General features: G+C 39.6%; 1 protein-coding gene across 1 annotated transcript in view; it reads left to right on the top strand.

Moving 5' to 3' along the window:
* Window positions 1-25,885, top strand: part of GAD2 (glutamate decarboxylase 2) — a 92,371-nt gene extending 66,486 nt beyond the window's left edge. Inside the window, exons 12-16 of the mRNA XM_010341243.3 lie at window positions 41-119; window positions 5,149-5,298; window positions 13,820-13,927; window positions 14,263-14,352; window positions 22,113-25,885. Coding sequence (XP_010339545.2) covers window positions 41-119; window positions 5,149-5,298; window positions 13,820-13,927; window positions 14,263-14,352; window positions 22,113-22,286 — 601 coding nt within the window. The 3' untranslated portion in view covers window positions 22,287-25,885. The remainder of the gene's footprint in view (window positions 1-40; window positions 120-5,148; window positions 5,299-13,819; window positions 13,928-14,262; window positions 14,353-22,112) is intronic.
* Window positions 25,886-26,244: the final 359 nt, after the last annotated feature.

The following is a 26,244-nucleotide window of genomic DNA, read 5'->3' as shown; positions in this document are numbered from 1 at the left end:
GGATGGAGTGCCACTTGCTTATGTGATTTGTTTATTTTAGGGCCAACTCTGTGACGTGGAATCCACACAAAATGATGGGAGTCCCTTTGCAGTGCTCTGCTCTCCTGGTTAGAGAAGAGGTATGTCTCTCCTGACTCTGTGTCCCAGTCCATGCGTGGGCTTTGACTCTTTATGTGGTTGACTTTCTCTGGAAATGTCAAGATCACCGGGTCTTTTCTATGGCGCTACTCACATTCCCCAGAGAGCACTTTCCAGATTCCTGTCTGCAGGGTGAAGGTCTGGTGCCTAACGGGGAAGGAAGGATAAGAGGACATCAACTTTCAGAGCATAAACTTCTATCTAATCTCCTGTTTTCAGCATGCTACTTTTTTCCTCAAGTGTTCCTGCTGTCCCCCAATCTAGATACCCTATATGTCACCTTCTCAAAAAATTAAATTTTCAGTTTTTTTTTCTGGAAACTGAGAGGGGATCATTTTCTCTATATAAGAAATATACATGATATAGGATTAAGGTTAGTGTTAGGATCCAGATATATAACATGTATATGTATATGTATGTGTTCTATGTCTCATGATTACAATCTATCTAATATTTAAAGCCACGTTCAGAGGGTAAGGAAGCTGCATCCTTATTAACCCGAAAAGAGAAGCAGCATCAGTGAGCACTTTCATTCAAGATGGCTTCTTAGCATTAATAAAGCAACCCCAGATTAAAGGAATTTTTAAGTGTTGACCTTCGTTTACCTTTTTTTTCTGTTTGAGACAGATTCTCATTCTGTCACTCAGGCTGGAGTGTGATGGTGTGATCTTGGCTCACTGCAACCTTTGCCTCCTGGGTTCAAGCAATTCTCATGCCTCAGCCTCTCAAGTAGCTGAGTCTACAGGTGCCTGGCACTACACCTAGCTAATTTTTGTGATTTTAGTAGAGACAGGGTTTTGCCATGTTGGCCAGGCTGGTCAAGAGCTCCTGGCCTCAAGTGATCTGCCTGCCTCAGCCTTGCAAAGTGCTGAGATCACAGGCATGAACCACCATGCCCATTTACTTTATTTTTTTTATTATACTTTAAGTTCTGGGGTACATGTATAGAACGTGCAGGGTTGTTAAAAAATCAATCAGTGTGGCCGGGTGCAGTGGCTCACGCCTGTAATCCCATTACTTTGGGAGGCCGAGGTGGGCAGATCACAAGGTTAGGAGTTCAAGACCAGACTGGCCAACATAGTGAAACCCCGTCTCTACTAAAAAATACAAAAATTAGCTGGGCACGGTGGCTTGTGCCTGTAATCCCAGCTACTTGGGAGGCAGAGGTGGGAGAATTGCTTGAGGCAGAGGTTGCGGTGAGCCAAGATCGTGCCACTGCACTCCAGCCTGAGCTACAGAGCAAGACTCCATCTCAAAAAAAAAATAAATAAAATAAATGTAATTCACCATATTAACAAAATAAAGGAGAAAATTCAAATAAAAATATTTTCCTTTTTTCTAATTATACGGTTAACACGTTATTTTAAAAAGTTGAGATAGAACAGAAAATATAAATAAATTTAGAGTCACCTCAAATTTTTTATCACTTAGAGATAAATGTGATTACCATTTTTAATATTTTCTCCCATATTTTTTCTAGAAATAAATATATGTAAAAATGCATGAATGTGTATTTATAATAAAATTGCTATCATCTACCTCATACAGACATGCTTATTCTTTTTCATACTTTACATTAGCTTGTGAGCATGCTCTCCCCAAACCTGATTTTTAATGGACTCATATTATTCTATCACATAATTCAGCGAACCATATCTCCATGGTTAAAATACTGACCAGTGTTTTACAGAGTGACTTGATAGACTCCTTAAACATATATCTTTGATCACATTCCTGATTATTTTCTCAAAGTAGACTCCTCAAGGCGGGATTGCCGGGCCACAGAGTGTTATTGCTTCTGTGCTTCTAAATGCCCCCTCTTGTCAGCTGCAAATATACACAGCATGTCTTCTGCGTCTCCATTAATAATAAAAATGTGGACACAGGACTGAAGCAGAAACATCCCTTCAAAATGAGATGAATGGATTGGAAAATATCCTTTCAGACTGGTTTTTTGTCAGTTAAAAATATAGTTCAGTGTATTATCATCTGCCCTAGCTCACGTAAACCTCAGCTGTAATTACTTGAAAGGAGAAAATAAATTTGTGTTATTTAGATTTCAGCCAGATGTTTTGACAGTGGCTCCCATCTTGTCCTCACAGACCAAAAGAGAAATGTGAGCTGGAAGAAAATAGAAAGATTTGGAACTGATTAGATGACTGCATTGGAAGGACCTACTGACTGGTTATTAAACCCAGGATAGAGCCTATGGCTTGGTACCTAACGTGTACCATTCAAAATATTCATGGACTGTTTGAGTCAAACACAGAAGCCTATTAATGTTTCAGATGAGAGAGACTGGGAGGTAGAGTAAATGTGTGTAGGGATGGAATCAATCAGAATATAAGTTGATTTTTATAGACTGGACCAGTGAGCCACATCCAAAAAGGGACATTGTTATTGGGGATCATTGTAAGGCTCTGCTCTTAGGTCCCTGTATATGATGGTTGTATTTTGATTGGGCAAGAAAGGCTTGTTTCTACATGGCTAAACTGTTGGACTTGTGAAAAAGGATATTAGCTCTACAGGGTCAACAATGAGTCCAGAGAAGAATGCCGCACAAAATGCATTAATGAGAAAAAGGAAGTGGAGTTTCAGCATGAGAAGGTGATGGTCTCCCCCTCACCTCTGGTTAAACCATACCTACAGTGCTCTGCTTAGCTTGGTACCAAATTGTCCATGGGGTTTCATCAAGCTAGAGCCCAAACTGTGGGGACCAGATGGTAAACATGTAAGAGGGATGGTTGAAAGAACTAAGAATGTTTAGCCTACGGAGAAAAAGAAAAGAAAAGGGCTGAGAGAAGGATGGCAGCCTTCACTGTTTAAAGGACTGTCAAATGGAAGAGATTAGGATTTTCAGTGAGGCTTTGAGGTGCTGGTTTAGTACACCGGATGGTACAGATTTGAATGGCAAAATCAGAAGACGCTGTGATTTTAGCTCTGACTTGGTTTCAATAAAAGGAATACTTCTAACAATCAAGCTGCCCAACAATAGGAATAAATTAACAGAGGTAGGTGATTAATAGAGAGATTGGACAGCCACTCATTAGTAAGTGTGTAGAAATGATTCCTTTATTGAGCAGCAATAGGGTAAACAAGCTCTAATTCATTTACTCCATAATCCAAGAGTTTATGATGTTCTGACGGCATCCAAGGAACGTGCTGTTCCATAAGATGGGAATAAGTGTTCTCCAGTAAGAGAGTTCTCAGTTTTAAAAAGGCTGGGATATATTGGTTTAGAGTTTAAAGCAACTTACATTAATTCAGGGCTTATTGGGGCCCTTAATATGCTGATATGTATTGCAGTATCTAAAAAGAAAGAATAGATGATATACAGTTTCCTAAATTTATTCAAGCATGGGAATCTCTTCATACAGAACTATTCGTGTGTTTTAAATAGTTTGGGACATGATGGTCTATAACTTTTTCATGGCTCAGAACCAGGGCATCATCTCACTAAGGCCTTCTGTAGGGAAAACAGCATCACCTTTGCTTGCCGTTTTATACAATACTGAGAATGCAGCTGCCCAGCTTTTTAGGGCTCATGTGTTTTGAGTTGTTTTTTCTATCACAGTAGGAATAGGTCTGATCCATTCACCATTTTTCAATCTCTGAGGTGGTCTTCCTTAGTATTGATGGCACCAATGTGGGAGCTTTCATGGCCAGAGGAATAATGGTACAAAGTTTCTGTGACCAGGAAACCAAATAAAAGCACGTGTTGCAAATTTTCACCTTATTGGTCTTCAAGTAAATTTTCTTTTTTTAGTTCAATATATTTCTACTGATCTAATATAAATACATCATATTTAATTGTTCTTATTCTCAAAAATTTCAAATGGATTCCAATCTATGTGAAGCTTAAACTACAAGGTAGAGTCCAGTTCTGTTGTCCACCATTTCAGCACTCCATCTTTCAAAACCAAATTAAAGTTGTGGTTGCATTGCATTGTGTTTTAGTGTGTACGGTTTTCAGAAGTGTTTTCACTTCTAACTTCAACTAAGTGATCATACTTTAGTCTTGTCTTCTTTGCCATGAGTCACAAAAGAAACAAAACCAAATGCCAAAGCTTTTGTAAAATCACAATTATACAGAAGAGAAGAAAATAGTCAAAGGCTTCCAGTGCTTCATGACAAATTGAAACACGGGGCTTTTAGTGAAGAGACTGGCGATACTATTTTAGTCAGAAAGCATGATTCATTCACTATTCTGTGGAATAATTCAATCACTTTGCCACCCATTTCCATAGTCAGGTTACAGTGCTAGGACAAATGAATGGCCGTTGACGATGAAACTTTCCACTTAACTACCTCAAGAAACTGAGTATACGATTGTAGGACTGAAGCTCTGACCACTCTTGAGAGAGGAACATGACATTTGAAAGATTGGTTATTTAAATTTATCTAAAAATTGCAATGTATACCTAGTTTTTTGTTGTTGTTTTTTTTTTTTTTAGATTTCAGCATATAAAAATGATAGCAATGAGCTGTCTTAAAAGCTATGATTTCCAAAAGGAGCTCAAACTCTAACAGCTAAATGATAAAGTACTTGAACTAGATATGGATGGAAATACTAGGAGAAAAACAGCAATAATCTTCCACAAAACCAAAGAGTTTCCAGAATATTTTAATCATGTCAAAACCAGAATAGCAAGATGTTCTCCCAAAGAAGGAGAACATTTAAACATAAATGTATGCTCTGGTTGTGATTTTTATTTATCAGTTGATTTTTATAAATGCATTATCTTAAAAGGGAGAGTGAAAGTATAAATGTGTCCTTGCTAACCTCTGTGACATTTGACCCTGGGCCATTGATCCCACGTGGTTCACCATTACAACAAGACTCTCCTGTCCAGAATTGGCCCCATTCTTTTTTTCCAATTGATTTGTACTGTTCTCTTTCTTTAAGATATGCAGTGTCTCCTTCTTTTATTTTTTTTCTATTAATTTTTACTGATATAAATCTAATGAGTAGTCAGTAGAATTTTCTAAATATTCTATTCTCTCTCTTAGGGATTGATGCAGAATTGCAACCAAATGCATGCCTCCTACCTCTTTCAGCAAGATAAACATTATGACCTGTCCTATGACACTGGAGACAAGGCCTTACAGTGCGGACGCCACGTTGATGTTTTTAAACTCTGGCTGATGTGGAGGGCAAAGGTGAGTGTGTGTGGACCAGGTAAATGTCAGCTAAAAACTGAACTTTTATATGGTGACCCCTATTATGAAATGTTAAAAAAATGATCCAAATTGTAATACCTTACCCAAGATTTGCCTTCTTTAATCCTGCATCTAAATACCTTCATTCGACATGAGGAAAAATAGAGTCAAATCCATTGTTTTCTTTCTAGCCAAATTACCTCAAATGCTCACTCATCTAGAAAACAAATCCATTTTGCTTTATATAGTGGAACACTTTGAACTTGAACAGGTGTTTATTATTATTGTTGTTGGTTTTTGTCCACTAATTCAGTTTTTACCCAGTGATTGATTACCTGGGGTGGGTGAATGCAATCTGAAACAAAATGTTTAGAGAACAAAAAAGAAAGTAAAAAGCCCATCATGATAGCTTATTTTTTGACATTTCAAGGGATAACCTCTAGTTAAAAAGTTTTTTTGTTTTCTAACCTCCTGAAGTACCTAATCACCTCCTTTAATGTAGCCTCTGTGTTTCCCTCTGAATTTTACTGTAAGTGACCCCTACTTTCTCAGCAAGGAAAACTTACTAACAGTGTGCAGGACTTGCTGGATCTAATTGTAGCCTTCCAGGAGCCTACATTTATGTTTAATATAAGCAGGCTGGAAAGGTCAAAGATTTTGTTTTTAATTTTGACCAGATTCTTAACTTAAAGGTCGCAAATTAGTGCCTGCCCGTCCAGCTTCATTTATCTCCTGCAGGAGGCAATGGACAGAGCCAGCTGTATATACTATAGAAACCCCAGTGCAAAAAAAGGATTCAAGGAAATCTGTCATAAGAAAGGGAGCAATTAAAAATGTCAACCTAAATAACAGAGAGAGGCTCTCCAAAAGAAAAGATGTTGATTTGGAAATAAAGCATTGCAATGGGAATACATATGCCATAGTATAAACTCGGTGCATACCCAAAGGAGGTAAAGGAAAACAAAAGTCTTTAAAGGAAGAAATGAGGGAGATTACCTAATTGTTTTGAGATAAATATTTTTGGCTACAAAGATCAATAACAAGGCTGAGGCCAATCCAACACTGGATAGGTGATCAGTAGGCAAATGTTCCTGCAGAAGTATTTTTGTGCATGTGTAAGGCTGTGGTAGCCTTCGAGCAAGGTTGTAATTTTTGCAGTCTTCTGTGATAGTTTTTGTTATACAGTATACAAGGCGTGAGAACCCACTCTTCCTGGTTTTCCCTGGCTCCATCTATCAGGGTTTTCTTGACATTAGCGCCTCCATTTGGATTCTAACAACGTTCACAAGGGAAAGCTGGGATATGGTGAGGTCCTTTATGTTTGGTGGAAAGGATATACATTTGGCTCTAAAATGTGTAAATCACCTACTTAAAGAGGTAACATGCTCAGTCCCACAAGAAAAAGCAAATAGCTTGGTCAGTAGGAGTGAAGTATACCAGGATAAGACCAGCTAATGGATTCTTGCTGAAGTATGTGTAAAAAAGTAGGAACCATGTCCATGGCAATGAATTCCTTATGCCTTCATATAATTTTTTTAAAGTAACCTAAATTACTTTAAGCGGTTTAGATGACCAGGTCCTTAAAAAGGAAAAGAGGGAGTTCTGAAGTGAAGCAAAGCAATCCAAAGGTATTTTATAGAATCTCCTTTAAGTCCATTCTGGTAAAAAGATGCAGTTTAAACATAAAGATGATCTTGCTTAATGAAGAAATAACTCTTGGGTGGTTTCCAGGGATGGCTGGACTGTACATCTTTCAGGCAAGCCTCCTTAATAGTGTTAACCGCAGCTGAACTATCTTTACATGTTGCTAAATATCAGGCAGCTACATGAAGCTAAATATCAGGAGCTTTACATGAAGTGAAGCTCCACTGTTTTGCCCAGTAATGGTGGGGTGATGATCCCCCTTCCTCTTTTGAAAAGTGATAGCCCAACAAGGACAGGTACCTGGTCCTCACCAACCAATGGGAGACTCATTCTGCCAGCAATGACACTTTCCTTTGGAAAAAAAAAAAAAATCAATCAAGAATATAAATGTACCTCTGAGCTGCTTTATGTATTTCTATAAATGAGCCTCCAAGCCACTTTAAAATGAGCAGGTTTTTCATTTCATTGATTGGCGGGAATTACAAGATGATGAATATAAATATCAGGTAGCAAGCTGAGGAAACCTTGATCTCTGAATATTGTACACGTTCCCTCTTACTTTAGGTAATATTCTTTGTGTCTTTTTCTCCCTGTGGTGTTTTTATTAAGATAATGATCATCAGCAATGTTTACATGAAAATGTTTCTCTCATGGTTTGTCAGTTTCTGCTGCTCCCTTTCCATCTGAAGCCTCCTCTCCAGCAGAGGGCAGCGTGGGTTTTTAGTGAAAGAACATGGAGGGCATCAGGTGTGAATGGAACAGCAGGACCAGATGAAGCCTGAAATAAAAGAAAGGGCCTCATGAAGGCACCAGGAAAGGGGATGAAAAGAGGAAATCACAGTCACTGCATTACTTATTCTTTTACTTCCTTGTGGAAACACCTCCAGTATCTAGACATCTAAACAGCAAAAACTTCTGGTTGACTTTCAATCTAAACCTTCATATTTTTTTTTTGAAAAATGAAATAATCATTATTAAAGTAATAAGCTCAGTCCTACAATCTAGATCAAAGGTGAGGATAATTGTACTCTCACATCAAAGCTCTCTCTAGCCATGCCAGCCAAGGAAGAAATCATCCTCTTCACACAAGAAGAGCCATGAAGGAGTTGTCTGTGATGTTGTAACTTGCCTCCCCACAGGAATGAGGAAACAACCTGGAAAAGAGTAAGGAGAAGGAGGAAGAAGAAGATAGCATGAATTCAGTAAACCCTCTGTTATCAGACATGCCTGGAGAATTTGGTGTTTTCCACGTTTTCTCCTAAGATAAACTCCATGAAAAATAGCCTAAGTATAAGTTATTATTCTTTGAATTAATCTGTTAATTGCTAATGGAGCTAAATGCAGTGATGACAGCCATCATATTAAATCCAAATTAACTTGATTAGAACAAATTTATGTAAAAAATAAGACCCCTGATTTGGAATGCTAAGAAGCATATTAGATGGTTAAGATACAGATGTTTATCATCAGCAGAGGCCCAGTGCCTAACCTCAGCTCTCTTCTTACAGAGTTGGCCTTTCATTTTGTCTCCATTTTATTTTATAATCCTAGGACCTAATGATTATGTTCCAATGTTGACAGATTCCTGCAGTGGCTAAAACCCAGTGGCTGTCAAAAATAAGTAAATAAACTTAAAATCACATCCCCTCTACCCGGCCTTTTCTTTGAGATGGAGTCTCACTCTGTTGCCTAGGCATAAGTGCAGTGATGCAATCTCAGCTCACTGCAACCTCCATCTCCCAGGTTCAAGAAATTCTCCTACGTTCCCTTTGTAGGCCTACAGGAATGGCTTCATTTAAAACAGCCAAGGTTTCATAGCAAATCTCTGTGTTTGTATGTAGTGATCACAAATTGGCAGATTTCCTTGTGTGTATGTGTATGTGTGTGTGTGTGTGTGTGTGTGCATGTGTGTGCATGTGTGTGTTTATGATTAGCTTTTCTAATTAAAAATGTGCATAACAGATGGACTGGCAAATGGCTGAGGAATAAAAAATATCTGGAAACAATTATTAAAGGGAAATGGACACTTGGCATCCTTTGCTGAAAATGGTTGAATGTTCACTTTCTCTCTAAAATATTATTTTAATAAGTAGATATTGACCACCTATTATCATGCTTAGTACTGAATGGGATGAGGAGGCTCTCGTTTTCCAGACAGGATAAGATAAATACACAGAAATCCATCATAAAAGAAATCCACACACATCTGGGGAATTTGAAGGGTGGAGAGCTCTTTCCAAGTTTAAGAATTGAGACGATTCACAAAGAGATAACCTTTGAGATGGGATTTGAACAGGATAGGTAGAAGAAGCAGGATTTCACCCAGCAGTGCCGTGAGAAGGCTATTCAAAGGAGTGGTTGAGTGGTAGTTCAGTGCATATTCTGAGAGTAGCGAAGAGTCTAATTGACTGAAGGAAGACTTGGAAGCTACATTACAGGTGAAAAGTAACAGAGCCTGAACTAGGGTGGTGGCAGCAAAAATTGAGATAACAGCAAGGGATTCAGTAGTTATTTCAGAAGCACCATCTCTGGGGCCTGAGAATGTTTGTAAAAGCATTTCAAGAAGCAGAGAATGATCATGACCAACTCTCAAGATGTCAAGCCTCAAGACCACATGGAGGCAGCAGCTGAACACTTGGACAGTGAGATTGATGAAGACCACATAAACATTGTTCATCTTCCTAAAATTCTGGTTTGGGAGTCTGAGGTGCGGCTTAAGGATCTACATTTTTAATACAAATAATCTGGTTCTGATATAGATCATTCCTCAGATCATTTCTTTAACTTTGTAAAATGCTTCAAAGTTATTCACTTATTCATTCAGCAAATGTACATTGAGCACCTAATATGCGCTCAGCACTGCTCAGAATGTGGAGGATTTAACAGTGAACAAAAGAAACATAAACCTGTGCCCTCATGGAGTACAGGTATTGATCGACTTATGACCTATGCAACTTACGACCATTCGACTTTACAACCACAATCGCTAGCCACGACTGCTCCACGTCTGGCAGTGCAAACGTTGTCCAGCTGGGCTTATGACAGTGTGGACCAGCTTCCAGCAGCACTACCATCTCCGCGTGCACCGTTTCAACTGTTATCCCAGACTCGGTACAGCAATTTGTGTTTTGTGTCTTGGATATTTTTCATCAAACCCCTCCCAAGATGTCTACCAAGAGGAAATTGTCTTTGTCTATGCCTCAGCCTGCCAAGAAGGAAAGAAAGGCCATCAATCTCGACACAAAAATGAAGGTAATTAAGCAGTACGAAGGAGGAAAGAAAGTGAATGTGATCGCACGTGATACGAAGTTATCACACTCGACTGTGTAGATGATTTTGAAAGATAAAGAATTCATGAAGCTGTGAAAGGTTCTGCACCCATGAGATCAACGGTTATAACAAAGCAATGAAGCAGGCCCATCCACGAAATGGAGAAATTGCTATATATTTGGACAGACGATCAAATTCAAAAACGGACACCATTAAGTCTTTTTACTGTGCAGATGAAGGCAGGAAGTCTATTTCAGACTCTGAAGGAGAAGATTACAGTCTGGAGAAGATTACAGTCAAGAATTTGTAGCAAGCACTGACTGGTTCCAGAGATTCAAGAAAAGATTCCAAATGCATAGTGTCCAAGTGACTGGAGAAGCAGCGAGTGCGGATGAGGAAGGAGCACGTAAGTTTGTTGATAGTCTGGATGAATTAATTACAGATGAGGGATATCTAGCAGAACAGATTTTCAATGTCGATGAACTTACAAATGAAGAGCTAATCGAACTGGAAGAAGAAAGAGTGGCGGAAGAAGAAAGAAGAGAAGCAGAGAAAGAAGAGGAGGAGCCAGAAAGAAAGTTCACCACTAAGGGATTATCAGACGGTTTATCTTGACTGAATAAACTTCGTATACATTTTGAAGCAATGAACCCAAACATCGAAAAATTTGCAAGGATTAAACAGATGGCGCAAGATGTGTTTCTTCCATATAGTGAAATTTATGAAGAAAAAACGAAACATACAATTCAGACAAAGCTCACCATGTTTATGAAAAAACCAACTCCGGTAACTCCAACTGCTGCCTCAGATGACAACATCAACGATCCGCAGCCAAGCACCAGCGGCCAATAAAATGTTTCGTACATGTTTATATATTTTGATATGTTTTGCAATTGGGAAAATGTTTCCTATGGTATTTTTTACACCTGTATTTTGCATTTTTGTATGCACCTGTATTTTGTAATTTTGTATGTTTTGCAAATATTAAACCAGTTGTACTGGTAATGCAGTGTTTTACTTAAACCTGACGAATGTAAAAATAAGAAGCAAAATGGTGTAGAGATGATACAAATGGCATAAAATGAACAAAGAAAATTATGATATATAACAATGAAAGAAAATTATGATAAAATATGACTTAAAGATTTTTATAACATCATTTCACAGTGCTGTATATATAGCCTACTCAACTTACGACCAAATCGTGTTATGACTGGTCTGTCAGATCCAATCCTGGTCGTAAGTCGAGCACTAGCTGTATGTGTTGCAGCCAGGTCAGACTAAATCAGTCCTACATGTGTGGGTCAGGAGGCGTTAAATAAAACCATCTTTCCCCAGAAACTCCCCTAGTGGAAGCTTGACACTGGGGTCCAGCCTTTCACTTAGAAGTGCCTGTCCGAGCCTCCAGCATCCTCCACAGTGGTTCAGGCTATGGGGACATGTTCCTTGATAAAATTTCACATGTGCATCTGTCATTCTCACAGTAAGAGCTGTGTGGCATATGATTTAAAGAATGTGGTGCCGGGCGCGGTGGCTCAAGCCTGTAATCCCAGCACTTTGGGAGGCCGAGGCGGGTGGATCACGAGGTCGAGAGATCGAGACCATCCTGGTCAACATGGTGAAACCCCGTCTCTACTAAAAATACAAAAAATTAGCTGGGCATGGTGGTGCGTGCCTGTAATCCCAGCTACTCAGGAAGCTGAGGCAGGAGAATTGCCTGAACCCAGGAGGCGGAGGTTGCCGTGAGCCGAGATCGTGCCATTGCACTCCAGCCTGGGTAACAAGAGCGAAACTCCGTCTCAAAAAAAAAAAAAAAAAGAATGTGAAAGTATTTAATGAATGAAAGAATTTTGAAGAATCTTCTAAAAGCCTTCAAAACCTTGAAAATAAAATGTGGATCTTATTCCCATAAATATTCAACATGAACAGGAGGCATCCAGGGCACACTAGAGTTTTCTGTGTCTTTGGCCCCTTGTATGTCTTTAGCCCCCAACTAAAGGGGCAATCACATGGCCCATGATCATCCCCATAGCGAGGTCCCAGACCAGGGGAACCAGAGGTCTCATACTCTGGTCTTTGGCAATTCCATTGCCATTACAGTGTAAACTTTTCTTCATGGGAAAGCAGAAAGACATCCTCATTCCCATCTGGCCAGACAGATTAGCCAAGGCCATTCAACTGGACAGGGTCAGAGTCAGACTGGTCCACCATATCCTAGATGAGATATGCAAAAGTTTAAACCCAACTCCAGACTGGCCCAAAGGATCCAGGTTGGAGAAGAGCAATTAGCCTCCCTCTGTTCTACCTACAGTCCATCCCAAGTGAACTCAAACTGTCAGGCCAGTCCAAACCAATTCTAATCTCCTTAGCACCCACAGATGCACAGAACTTCTGATATGGGTGCTGGCCAAGCATCAGGCATCAGCCCAAGTCCTTCCTGGGGAGGCATCAGGAACCCATCAGCCTCCTTGAGCTGATCAGCCGGGGCAGCGGTCTCTAAATAAGTGAATTTCTGAATCCATTTGATTTCTCCAGGGCAGCTTGTTCTTAAACCTGCTTCAGATGTCGCAAGTCACTGGGCTATGCTGGGCCCCCGTAGCTGAGATGATGTGATCTTATGTGAAACAGGCAAGTGGGCCCATCTCATCTATTATAATTGCTTTCTCTAGTTTCCCTGCTGGAGGAGTTACTGGCAGGCAGGTTCAAAGTTCTGGGATGAGCATTGGCTTTTTCTCTAAGCTTTCTCCATCAGCACCCACTAAACATCCAAGGAGGTAAGAGGAAAGCCATTTTGAAAGGCAGCTCTCTTGTGTGTCCTGATGTCACTTAAACAGCTCCAGTACAGACTCTTTTATTAGTTTTCCTAAGTCTGGATCCAGGGCTTCCAGAGCCAGAAACTAAAAGGCCTCCATGATAATGTTCACCCATTACAGACATGAGTCATTTATTTGCCCCCAAGGGTAACTCTACAGAGCTTGACAAGCTAACAAAGCATCTGAGTGCTCCCTAAAATTCCTGTATCCATTTGTTCAACGAATTCATTAAGCAGCTACTCAATTTGTTCCGTATCAGGTAAACTGGCAAACAAAAATGGACTCTGGAAATGGAAAATGTACAGGTTGGAGGGGGACTAAGCGGGCATTCTGGGGAGGAGGTGTCTCTGGTGATGCTTTTTATCTGCAGGAAGAGAGAGAGTAGCCCAGTCCTCCTGTTATTAATGACTTCCATGATTACTCCTATGAATAGCAGAGGCACATTTTCTCCTTGAGTAATCAAAATAATTGCCTGGGGAATGGAAGCTCTGGAAGAAAAGGACTGCCATGTAGAAAGCAGTAATGAAAGGGAATGAAAGCACCAGACAGGGAGAGCATTGAAGAGAAAAGCGCGCTGAAAAAGCCTATGGACACAGTCTTTTTTTCCCTTTCTTCCTTTCTTTTTTTTTAAATTGCATTTTAGGTTTTGCGGTCCATGTGAAGAACATGCAAGCTTGTGTCAGGAAAGTGCCAGACGGGCTGAGAAGGAGGCAGCAGGATGACCATGAGTCTCCAGGGAAATTGCTTCCTCCACCCTCTCAGCCTGCCTAATGAGCGTGTCCTTTCTTACCTAGGGGACTACCGGGTTTGAAGCGCATGTTGATAAGTGTTTGGAGTTGGCAGAGTATTTATACAACATCATAAAAAACCGAGAAGGATATGAGATGGTGTTTGACGGGAAGGTATGTACTCGGATTTCTAGGATCCCAGAAAGTTTAGTCAATTCCAATTCTCATCGCTGATATGTTTCGATGTAAATGATGTGCTGTCCAGGTAAGTGGGACCATCACAAAGGGGAGCAGTGGATGATGGGGTAGCTGTTATGAGCTGGAAAAAAGATCAAACTCACCAAGTAGTCCATATAATGTCAAAATCAAGCCATCCAAAGGCAATGCCTGATTGGAAAGTGGGGATTGTGTTCTGAACCTGCTGAATATATCTATCTATTTGAAATGTCCTTGGAATTTTCAAAATTGCCAGCCTGGGCCACATGTGAATCCTCCTTTCCTTTCTGTAGCCTCAGCACACAAATGTCTGCTTCTGGTACGTTCCTCCGAGCTTGCGTACTCTGGAAGACAATGAAGAGAGAATGAGTCGCCTTTCAAAGGTCAGTGCTCCAAGCTCCTCTGATACCTGTGTGTATTGAGCCTTTCACGTGCATATTTTCTTTATGACATATGCCTGTGGCCTTAGGAGAAATCCCATCTGGGTGCATGGACCCACTCCCTTGTGTGGGCTCCCACAGACCTAGGATGTATAGAGCTTGATATATGCAGACTTTTTTTTGAGACAGAGTCTCACTCTTATCGCCCAAGCTGGAGTGCAGTGGCGTGATCTCGGCTCACTGCAACCTCCACCTCCTGGATTTAAGTGACTTTCCTGCCTCAGCCTCCAGAGTAGCTGGGATTACAGGTGCCCACCACGATGCCCAGCTAATTTTTGTATTTTTAGTAGAGACAGGGTTTCAATATGTTGGCCAGGCTGGTCTCCAACTCCTGACTTCAGGTGATCTGCCCACTTCAGCCTCCCAAAGTGCTGGAATTACAGACGTGAGCCACCGCACCTGGCCTATGCAGACTTTTAACAATTCTATTTGCTTGTTTTCTGAGAGTGAGTTTATGATGTCTTAAAAGAAGTAGTCAGGTGATATCCTTTGTTGGCATTCACAAAGCAGCAAGAACGTTGCTGAAGTTCTCTGATCTTCCAAGTGAAACTAGTGCTCAGTTACAAGCACAAAAGAGACTCCAGGTACCAGAAATGGTTAGCAAAAATACTGCTGCTGACCCTCTTGAGCTGCCAAGATCAAGGCTACCCTGAAGGGTTCTTGGAGCTGTTGGTGACCCCCAAAAAGTAGGAGGGCAAAGAGCAATAATAACAGCCACTGTTTGGAGTGTGTATTGTGTCCCTTCTCGGTATCAGGCTTTAGGTCACTTAGAGCCTCAGAGTAACCTGACATGGGAAGGACTGTCCACCCATCTTGCTGATGGGGATACTGATGCGCAGGGAGAAGAAGTAACTCCCAAAACCTCATAGAAAGTGTGCCTCCAGAGCCTGAGGGCTTGAGCTTTAAGTTGTACTGTGGTCAGTAAGACACCCTTTAAGACCTTTCATCCTCTCCTGCTCCCAGCACTTACACATGAGTGAAATATGGTTTACAATACACATTGAAGCGGGGTATATGCAGGACCTGTCCCCCATGGGAAACTAAGGATGATCATGTAGAATTGGAGCTCAGAACTGATTGGTTGATTTGGGGGTTCCTTTCATTTATCATGAAAGACGGAACCTCCTCTAGTCACTGCCAGGAGCCCCGCAGGCTGTCTGACCTCCGCTCAAGAGCTTAGGCTGCTCACTGACCTTTGGGAACACTTTATTTCCTTCTATGTAAAATGAAGAAGAAGATTTTGTGTAAATTTAAAGCCTTCACTAGTTTTTAACTGTTAACGTTTGCCCTTAAGCACCCAGGATCAAACTCCTCATTAGGAGGCAATTTACACATGGTTGAGGTCTTTAAACCAAGCCTCCTAATTAGAGAAGTGATTCACAATCCTGGCCATACATTAGAATCATCCAGAAACTTTATAAAAGACAAAAGTGACCAGGTCTCACCCTGAAGATGTAATCAGACTGTGCTTGGATGGGCCTGGGAATGATTCTGAAAGTTATCTAGATGATTCCAATGTGCAGCTCAGCTACAGAACCCGTGACCTAGAGGAAAAAATGGAAGAACCAGGATCTGTGGTGCTTCTAGAACTGGGTCTGGGTGGAAGGGGCTATGGTTGTGTTGGATGATTTAGTGGAGTAGGTTCATTCCAGGAAAAGCAAACTCACGAGATGGGAGGGAAGGCATAGAGGTGGTATTGGATGAGATGCTCAGTGCGGCAGTAACAAGGAGCATAGGGGCTGCGGGCATCTGCTGTCATTTGAGAGGAAAGAATTCACATTTTTTCTGAAATTTTTATGGTATGCCTTCATAATGTAAAATGTATTAACATTGACTAATTTTATTTAACCTGTTAGCTAGAAATTAGATGCTTCCATTCTTTTTGCCTTGCACTTCGTTATTGAACTGACCAGAAAGATAATCCATGGACTAGTTTGGCTGATTTCATTTGTTGAATCAGTCCATTATCACTGGGCTGAGGGATAGAACAAGATGGGAATACAGAATGAAAACTTTTTTTCTTTATTTTCTGAACAAAAGTCAACTCGGAGGCTCCCCCATTTAAATATCACTCTTTAAATGCCTCCTGGGTTTCAGCACCTCATATGAGCTGTAATGAGGAATGGAAATGGAGATTATTTCCTGGAGATGGCAATTTTAATATTAGCAAACTGTTTTTATGTTGTTGACAATTCAAATATAAAAGTCTCCGGGGATTGCAAAATGAATTCTCCTGATTTTTCTCCATTTTTTATTATTGTAATCAAGAGAATTCAGCAATTCAGATTTGGAAATGAAAATAGAACCACATGAATACCAAGTTTAACTTTTGTTCATCTATGCCAATGACGTTTTTAGGCTTTCTGGAAAGTTCTTTATTAAGTGTAAAGCCCTTAATGTATAATGTCCAGGAACCAGTATAGAATATTCACACACACACACACACACACACACACACACACACACACGAGTCTCAGAAGGAAAACAGCTGAGGAAATAATCTGTGCTGTCTAATATGGTACCAATAGCCACATGTGGCTATTCATATTTATTTAAATCCATTAAAATTAAATTGAACTAAAAATTTGGTTCTTGAATCACACTAGCCACATTTCAGTTGCTTGACTTGTGACCAGTGGCATTGTATGGAATAGTGCAGTTATAGAACATGTCCATCACTGCACAGAGTTCTCTTGGTCCATGCTGATATAGATCCAAAATGGGGGGAAATGTGGAGTTCTCTGTGCTGTTTATGGGAAACAAAAGAACAATGTTAAATTCTGGACAAGACAAGGCAGAGAATTACTCTTTGTACCATCTTGCCTGATTCATAGCTGTAGCATACAATAGGAACTCAAAAATCATTTGTTGAGCTAAAATTCTATCTTAGTCTGGTTGGGCTGCAAAAAACTAATATAGAGTGGGTAGCTTATAAACACAGAAATTTATTTCCACAGTTCTAGAGGCTGGGAAGTCCAAGATCACAGTGCCGGTAGATTCCACATCTGGTAGAAGGCCCACTTTCTAGTTCATCAATGGCCTTTTTCCCACTGTATCCTCACATGGCAGAAAGAGGGCAAGGGAGCTCTCTGGGGTCTCTAAGACTGTGCCTTCCTGACCTAATCACCTACCAAAGGCCCTACCTCCTAAAACCATCACATTGAGGGGTTAAGATTTCAACATACAAATTTTGGAAGGACACAAAAATTCCATCTATAGTAAATATCTTAGGCATATTGCAGAATAAGGAAGGGAAACAACATTTAGGAAACCTGATAGTGGATCATAGGCCTTTTCCCAGAGTGCACTAGCTTGGGGACAAATATCTAGATAACAGAAGTTATTAATAAAGCAAACATAGTCATAGCTTCATGAGGGTGGTAAAGACGAGAATCCAGTCAGTGTGCTTCCTGCAACCCAGTCAGGACTAGTATCTTGCAGGTGGCACTTTGTTCCTGAGACAGTGTAGATGATGAATGCATGGGGCAGTATGGGCATGTGACCCCACACCCGTGCCTTAGACACAGGGAGTGGCAGCAAGTAGGCTGTACCAGTGTTTACCAAACACGAATCAAAAGGGCTGGTCTGTTGATCACCTCTTGTGTTTCTGATTCTTCATCTTCTTCTTTTAATTTTCATTATTCTTGATCACTATCTGGTTCTGTCAGCTTTTGGAGCCCTATACTGATTCATGGACTTCTAAAAGGTTAGCAGTGGATTTAATACTAAATTTGTAAGAAAATAGTCTGGCCTTATATTTAACACAGACTCTTTGAAAGTCTGTGTTATTAAGTGTAATAGAAATTTTAGTATTTTAGAACTTTATTTAAGACAGGGTCTCACTCTGCTGCCCAGGCTGGAGTACAGTGGTGCCATCTCGGCTCACTACAACCTCCACCTTTCAGATTCAAGGGATTCTCCCACCTTAACCTCCTGAGTAGCTGGGATTACAGGCGCCTGTCACCACATCCAGCTAATTTTTATATTTTTTTGGTAGAGACAGAGATGGGACAGGGTTTCACCATGTTGGCCAGGCTGGTCTTGAACTCCTGACCTCAAGTGATCCACCCACCTCAGCCTCCCAAAGTGCTGCAATTACAGGTGTGAACCACTAAGCCTGGCCAATAGTTTAGAATTTCTCATTTAATTATTCTGCTTTTACATTTTTCAAAAATTTCTCACAGTCTTCCAAAATGTAAAAATAAAGAGGTTTTCTAAGACATAGTGAAAAATACATTTCTGTGATATATTTTAAGTTTATTTCATGATGCTTTACTATGCACCCTCTTGGAAAGATACAAATGTGGATTCCAATTCTGGAAGAGTCCCCTGGTTATTGTTTTCTAAAGGACTGAAAAAGCTAATGCCACAAGAGAGAAGACAGTACCCTAAAACTCTTAAGGCAGCCCCAAGGAGCTCTTGTCGACTCTGCCTTTAGTGAATTCTTCAACATGCAACCACTCTTTCTCAACTACCCTTCTTTATTTAGGAAAACTAAGAATCCAACCAAAAAATACAAAAGCCTAGAAATTAGTGAAATCTCTATGTATGTCATCCAAAAGACCACCGAAATGTCTAAATAGTAGAAAGGAGAGCTTTATTGATGATATCAATTTGCAAACTGGGAAGAGACAGCCTCCAGCATGTGCAGAAGGTGCCCTCCCTTCCAAGAGGGAAAGGGCAGGTTGGGTTTTATGCCTCACAGGGCCTGTATCACACAGTAGAGTCATACATATTCAGTAGGTTTTGGGGGGAAAGCTATCCATATTTATGAGGGGAGCTAAGCACATATGCCATGAGTAAACATATGTGTAACATGTATCTGATGTTTACTTCAGGGAAGGGTTTTAGTGTTAAAATGAGGTGGAATTTGGCTCTTTACATCAAAAGGTGAACTGTAGGACATAAACACAGTTTGTGCCTGTGTCTATAAGCTGCTAAAACGAGCTTAAGTTCTGCAGTTGCTTACCAGGAAATAATGTGTGTAAGGTCAGCCTTCTGTCAGTCTGGGTAGTAAATGAGGGCGAGGAGGGGTTTCATAGCACATATTGTTAGGGAATTTCAATCATTAGGAATTTAGTAATTTGCCCTCCAGCCAGGCCCTGAACCCTGGACCTGTAAGTAACTTTGTTTCTTTAACCTTGAGGTCCATCTTAGTTGCTATGGGAGTCTCTATTTTGGTCTCACAGATCACATATGTTCATCAGAATAGTCCGAATCTTATTTTCCTTCTTAACTTGCAATGAATGCATATACAATAAAGTAGATGTTCTATGTTCCAGCTAATTTTAGTTCATCAGCATTTTCTGGAAGCAACCAAAAGTCATATGTATTTAGACAGCTGTGATTTCTGCCAATTCAGCTTGCTTCAGGAACTGAGGGAATTCAATCTTACTTTATGCCAAAATATGTTTGGTTGTGGCCGTTAGCATTAATCTTTTAACCTTTGATTTGCATTCATCTGAAAAGCTTCAGATGATTATCCTTAATAATTAGTGCCATTCTTCTGTATTTTTGCTTAGATTGCCCATGAAAACTAAATGAGAGTTTAATTTACTGAGTAAAGCTCTGTCATTATCAGTTCTAAAGAGCAAGAATGATTTATTATGCAAATAAAACTAAGGAATAGTTATGTGACTTGTCCTTAAATTCCTGCATCCAAGTGAATTTGGAATTCCTTTTCTAATTTGAGATTTCTCTTCGAAAGAATCACATTGACTTGACATGCCTTGCAACACAAAGGATAAATTTCGTGCCCCTTTGGCTGGAGTAGTCTAGTAGGTTTATTTTCAGAGGTTAATCTCAGACTTGAGATATTTAAATTATTCTTCTTATTTATCCCCTGGGATGAGCCCAGTGCTCTGCATGCATTCTTAATGCTTTAAGTGAAAGAAGGATAAGTCCAAGAGAAACACTCCTCCCCATGGAACAAGGGGTGGGAAGGGATATAAGAACTTAACCTAGAATTTAAAAATCTCAGTGTTGGAATCATCATCCACATCATTTTTAGATAAGGAAATTAGGTTCAGAATGAGAAGTGAAGGTAAAGGTGAAGTCTATGTGTTAACTTTGCCTTTGGTAACTAACAAATAATTGGACCTGGGAACTTTGCTGATTTTATGCATTGAATATTTTGAAAAGGAAAACTTCATTATAAACCAATTATTTAAGAGTTGATATTTATAAGTCACATGTTCCTAACAGCATTCCATTTGAATCAAACTGTCCTTCATTTAAGATAAATCCAGCTGTGATATAAGGTATAGTCTCCATTTTGAACTGCGTTTCTGACCATATGTAACTTAAATAAGTCTAAAGTTTTTCTGATGTCTACCATTCCTGGTAGGTATTTGCAGCAATGAAGATCAGATATACTATATTTACAAAGTCCAGTGGTAAATATATGTGGACAGATTGTATGTATGGTTAGACATGATTTAAGTTTTTGCCTCTGCCTAGGTAGCTGTTTCTATTATCCTACTCTTTATAGCAATAAGAATTTAGAAATCCTCCAACACGTACCCAGCACTGCTAGTAAACAAACAACAGAAAAGTAGAAGACACTGTGTCTGCTCTCCAGGACGTGATAGTTGAAGTAGAGAAAGAAAATGTATTTGCTCAGAAATAAGAGGATAGTAGAAAATTAGCATATAGTCAGAGTCCATGGGGAAGGATCGTGGATCATATGTTTACAGCTTAAAAGAAGAGAGCTACTGATGGCCACTAGACGTCAGGAAAGGCTTCATAGCAGCTGTAGGACTGTAGTGGAATCTTGAAGTAGGATATGAACTGGAAGAGAAAAGGGATGGATTCTAAGCACAGAGAACAAGTCTGACATGGTAACACTGAGGACAAGTGTGAAGGGATAAAAATATGTATGGTAAATTCAAGAGATATTTAATAAAGGAGTCTTGTCAGAGTTGAAGATTCATTTTGGCATGTTGTGGAAGATGAGCCCTCAGAAATGGGTGATGACAGGTCTTTGCATTGAACTAGAGTTTAAGCTTAATTTCATATACAATAGAGAACTACTGAGGCTATAATCAACAAGCTGGCATAAATAGAGCATAATCTTGTCCACAGTATGCTATCCTCTCTGTGATATGCAACATATGATAAGTCCTTGTAGGTTCAGCTTTTTGTCCCAGCTGATTCGTCATTATTATTAAGAAATATCTTTCAAAATACAAAGTGAGGCACTGCAAAAAGAGAATGAAAAGAAACTAGAAAACTTCAGGATTTCAAGAAAGTTGTCAAAAGTCTGCTTATCTTCATATATCACCGGATACTAAAACTTACATTTTGATAGCAATCCTCTGAACTGTTTTATTTCCAATGGTTTTACCTTTCCTATTGGGGAAAAATGCCCCCAAACGTCTTGCTAAACCATTTAGCCTTGGGGCCAATGCAGGATTCATCCCATCCACCCAAAACACAAACTGGAAAGTCAAAGACAAGGTGGCAGTCACCTGATAGTCTATCATTTATTATTCCTCTTATCATTTGCAGGATCTTGAATGTGTTAAACTGTTCTAGTTCTCTGATTCCAAGAAAACTTGGGGGTAACTCTTTCAAGAGAAAACAAGTAAGGTTCTGACTGTTGAGCTAAAGACTGAAGACTCTGCTTGCTGTTGGGTTATTTGGCTCAGGGTAGAACCCCAGGGGAAAGTCATCACGCTAATATGGTCTGTCCCACACCACAGGTGGCTCCAGTGATTAAAGCCAGAATGATGGAGTATGGAACCACAATGGTCAGCTACCAACCCTTGGGAGACAAGGTCAATTTCTTCCGCATGGTCATCTCAAACCCCGCAGCGACCCACCAAGACATTGACTTCCTGATTGAAGAAATAGAACGCCTTGGACAAGATTTATAATAACCTAGCTCACCAAGCTGTTCCACTTCTCTAGGTAGACAATTAAGTTGTCACAAACTGTGTGAATGTATTTGTAGTTTGTTCCAAAGTAAATCTATTTCTATATTGTGGTGTCAAAATACAGTAGAGTTTAAAAATCAATCAAAAAAGACATTGCTCCTTTTAAAAATCCTTTCTTAAGTTTAGAATACCTCTCTAAGAATTAGTGACAAAAGGCTGTGTTCTAATCAATAAGGAAAAGCTTAAAATTATTATAAATACTTCCCTTACTTTTAATATAGTGTGCAAAGCAAACTTTATTTTCACTTCAGACTAGTAGGACTGAATAGTGCCAAATTGCCCCTGAATCATAAAAGGTTCTTTGGGGTACAGTGAAAAGGATAAAGTAAATATAAAATGTATGTTGACAATAAAAACTCTTGCCTTTTTCATAGTATTAGAAAAAAATTTCTAATTTACCTATAGCAACATTTCAAATGTATTTAAATACATATAATTTTACAAAAGGAAAATATATATATTAAAAAAGATATCCTATTTTGTAACATATAGATTTTTATTTTATATGGGTTATACAAACTGCAGGGGCAGATATAAAAACTAAGCCAGATTTTTTTTTCCTTTCTCTTAATGGAGGCACAAGAAAACACTTAACAAAGTTATTTTGAAACATTGACCCACAAAATTCTTAAAAGATAAGATTCCTTCTTTCTACACGTTATGGCTTATCACATCTCTAAAGTTAGTATTTCAAGACAAACAGAAAAGAATACTGCAAGTTCTTTAAAATAATTGATCCAATTGGCAATACGAATCTCTTCCCCTTTAAGTTTTCCATGCAGTTTACTCTTAATGGACTCACTCTGTAAGCGTGACAAGATTTATCTCAGATTAAATTAGGGTAATTGTCTCTATTCTGCTTTCCAATTTGGCCTGTTTTGAACAGAAGGTTGATTCTCATTCTTGAGGCATCTTCCAAATAGTATTCTTTTATTAGGGCATTTGAATTAATTAGAGAAAATAAAAATAAAATCTAAGCAGCCTGAGCAAAGAGGAATGAGGCACACTCCCAGAATGTGGTAAGCCCAGAAAATTAAAGTTGGCCTTAGGAGAAGAAATCTCTGTGGGACAATAATGGCATCATCCTGGTGCCATATTGCATATTCTCCAAGAAAGAGAAGTTTACCTCCAGCGCAGCTGTTTAATTCCATCCCCTCCCCATTCCTTCCCACAAACTCTCTCCTGCTAGACTCCCTACTACTGAGATCAAAATAATTAATTTATATTCCATGGGTAGTTGTTTTTCTTCCATTAAATGAGCTTCTCATCATAGAGTTTGAGACATTATCTTAAGGTTTTCCTTTATCCATCTCTCATTGAGATCCAAAGTGGCCAGAATATGCAGAAATAATAAGATCCTTAAAATTTGAAATAGTATTTTTAAAACATTCTTCTTTCCCTGTGAACCTGATAGAAAAACATGAGCTAACAAAAGCTTTCATAGATATTTATGGGGTCACACATTGTCAGATTCCAAGTCCTGACAGGAGAATAGTAGATTCATATGAAGACTGCAAATGCAAATTTAGTAACATTTTCCATTTCTGAATGGACCAGGCAGTTCAATACTCAGACTACAGTTATACAAGGGAAGAGAGAAGGCCCTGCCCTTCAACATGTAGAAATGCCCTATAATATAATCAAAGGATCCAACCATCTGAAATTTTCATAAGCTTGCCCCTACGTTATTTCTCCCATGTTATATGCAAAAATAGTGATACTTGATATGAACATGGCTTTGGACCCTTTCTGTCTAGAAAGCAAATGGGTTCACTATGATGAATAGAAGTAAAGTCTTTCATCTGTGCCACAGAATTTCCTGAAGGAATAACCTTCCATTCTAGACTTTGTCTAATGGCTAAGCATCCCTTTCCTTTCTCAAAACTAGCTGCTGAGAATAAACACATAGCTGCCCAACTATCTTGAGTCTCAGGCCCAAAGGTCCCACTTCAGAGGCAGAGATGCTAATTCATCCAACCTGCTGTCCTTCTTGGAGAAGACAGTGGGGCCCAATGCCCTGGTGAACCAACCCTGCTCTACTCCAGGATGCTTTATCTCTTGGGTTACAGATCCTAGATTATGAACTGCTGCTTTTTAGGTCAATGAGATGGTAGAATTTTCAAGGACAATTTGTGCCTATGTACGAAATTCTAGCAAAAATAGTAGCTCTTCTTCTCCACTGCCCTACCCCTGCCCAGTACTCCTTCAAATTGGCTGAGATCCTTGCTCAGGCCTGCGCAGGAAATCCTTACCAACTGTAGCCCAAAGAAGGAAGCAAATAAAAGCCCAGGTCCCAGTAATTTAATAAATAGTCTTGAAAGGAGGTATGTAATCTGCTTAGAAGAGAGGGAGGGAAGAAGGAGAAAGAAGGAAGGAAGGAAGGAAGTAGGGAGCAAGGAAAGGAGGGAGGAAGAAGGAGGAAAGGAGGAAGGGAAGGGAGGAAGGAAGGAAGGAAGGAAGGAGAAAAAAAGGAAGGGAGGGAGGGAAGAAGGGAGATTACTTTGAACATTAGCCCAAATTCCCAGTGACATGGTCTTTCTGTGGGCCCATTCTTTATGAATCTTAGAAAAGCTTGGTTTTAGCTTTAATCAGAACTGACATGGCCATTTTCATTTATACAGCAATATTGTGTTTATCATTTCAAATACTTGAACAAACAAGTGTGATATGTCTTTATCTGAGACCTATACATGGTATGAACTTCATAAACCATCACAGGATGTGAGGAAAGAAAAGGAAATCAATTGTGTCTGACTGTGTTGCCTTTATTATCTTGATAATACTGTCTTGTCACCTCAGATTGGGGTTGTGCACTTTAGATCTGAACTGTACAGTGTTGCAAATCAACATGTGTTTCTGTAAAAGCTTGTACAATATATTATTGATATGTCTTTTTCTGTGTGGTAGCTATATTGAACTTCGATATTATGAAAACTCCATTGGCATCTGTTCCTGCTCTCTTTCTCTCTCTTTCCTGAACTATATGCCCTCCACATCAGCTCTAATAGAGAACATGCCCTCAGCTAAGCCCCCTACTGAGAAACTTCCTCTGAGAATTGTGTGACTTCACAAAATGCAAGGTGAACACCACTTTGTCTCTGAGAATAGGCGTTACCAATCATGGAGCGGCACCAGCTGCCAGTTGCAGGTGTCGGCTCTGCTGGGCAGTGGAGTAGTTGTTACTCTTCAGAACATGGGCAAAGAAGGCGCAGGTGTAAATATAGTAGCAGGATGGGGAACCAAGGAACCTCAAACTGGGTATCATCTTGCACGTGCTCTTCTGTTTTCAAATGCTAAATGCAAACACTGTGTATTTATTAGTTATGTGTGCCAAACTACCGTTCCCAAATTGGTGTTTCTGAATGACATCGGCATTCCCCCAACATTACTTCATTACTAAAGACAGAAAAAAATAAAAACATAAAATATACAGACATGTGGCAACCTGTTCTTCTTATTAAATATAAACTTGTGTATGATCCAAGTATTTTATCTGTGTTGTCTCTCTAAACCCAAATAAATGTGTAAATGTGGACACATCTCAAGCTGTGGATAATTGTTCTGACTTTGTCTTATGGTGGAGATGATTTTCAACAAATTGCTAGAATCAAAGGCCCTTCACTTGTCAAAGAGCTCTTGGGTCTTTTGTGGGAAAAATGAAAAGCTCTTCTGCAGCTACCCACATCGTAGCTTCTGAAGGATACCTTTGCCCCACTCTGGTTTCTCCTTCAATCAGATCTGATCTTTTTTAACAAAATATTTTATTATGGAAAAATTTACATCCATAAACAGGTAGAGAAAATAATATAAACTCCTTTGTAGCTTGCACTCAGATTCAACATCTACTGATTCTGAGCCTGAATCTTGTTTCACCCATTCCTCTAGCCCACTTCCTCCT

This window comes from Saimiri boliviensis, chromosome 8, assembly GCF_048565385.1.
Source record: "Saimiri boliviensis isolate mSaiBol1 chromosome 8, mSaiBol1.pri, whole genome shotgun sequence".
NCBI classification, from domain to species: domain Eukaryota; kingdom Metazoa; phylum Chordata; class Mammalia; order Primates; family Cebidae; genus Saimiri; species Saimiri boliviensis.
This window is presented reverse-complemented; position numbering and strand designations above follow the sequence as displayed.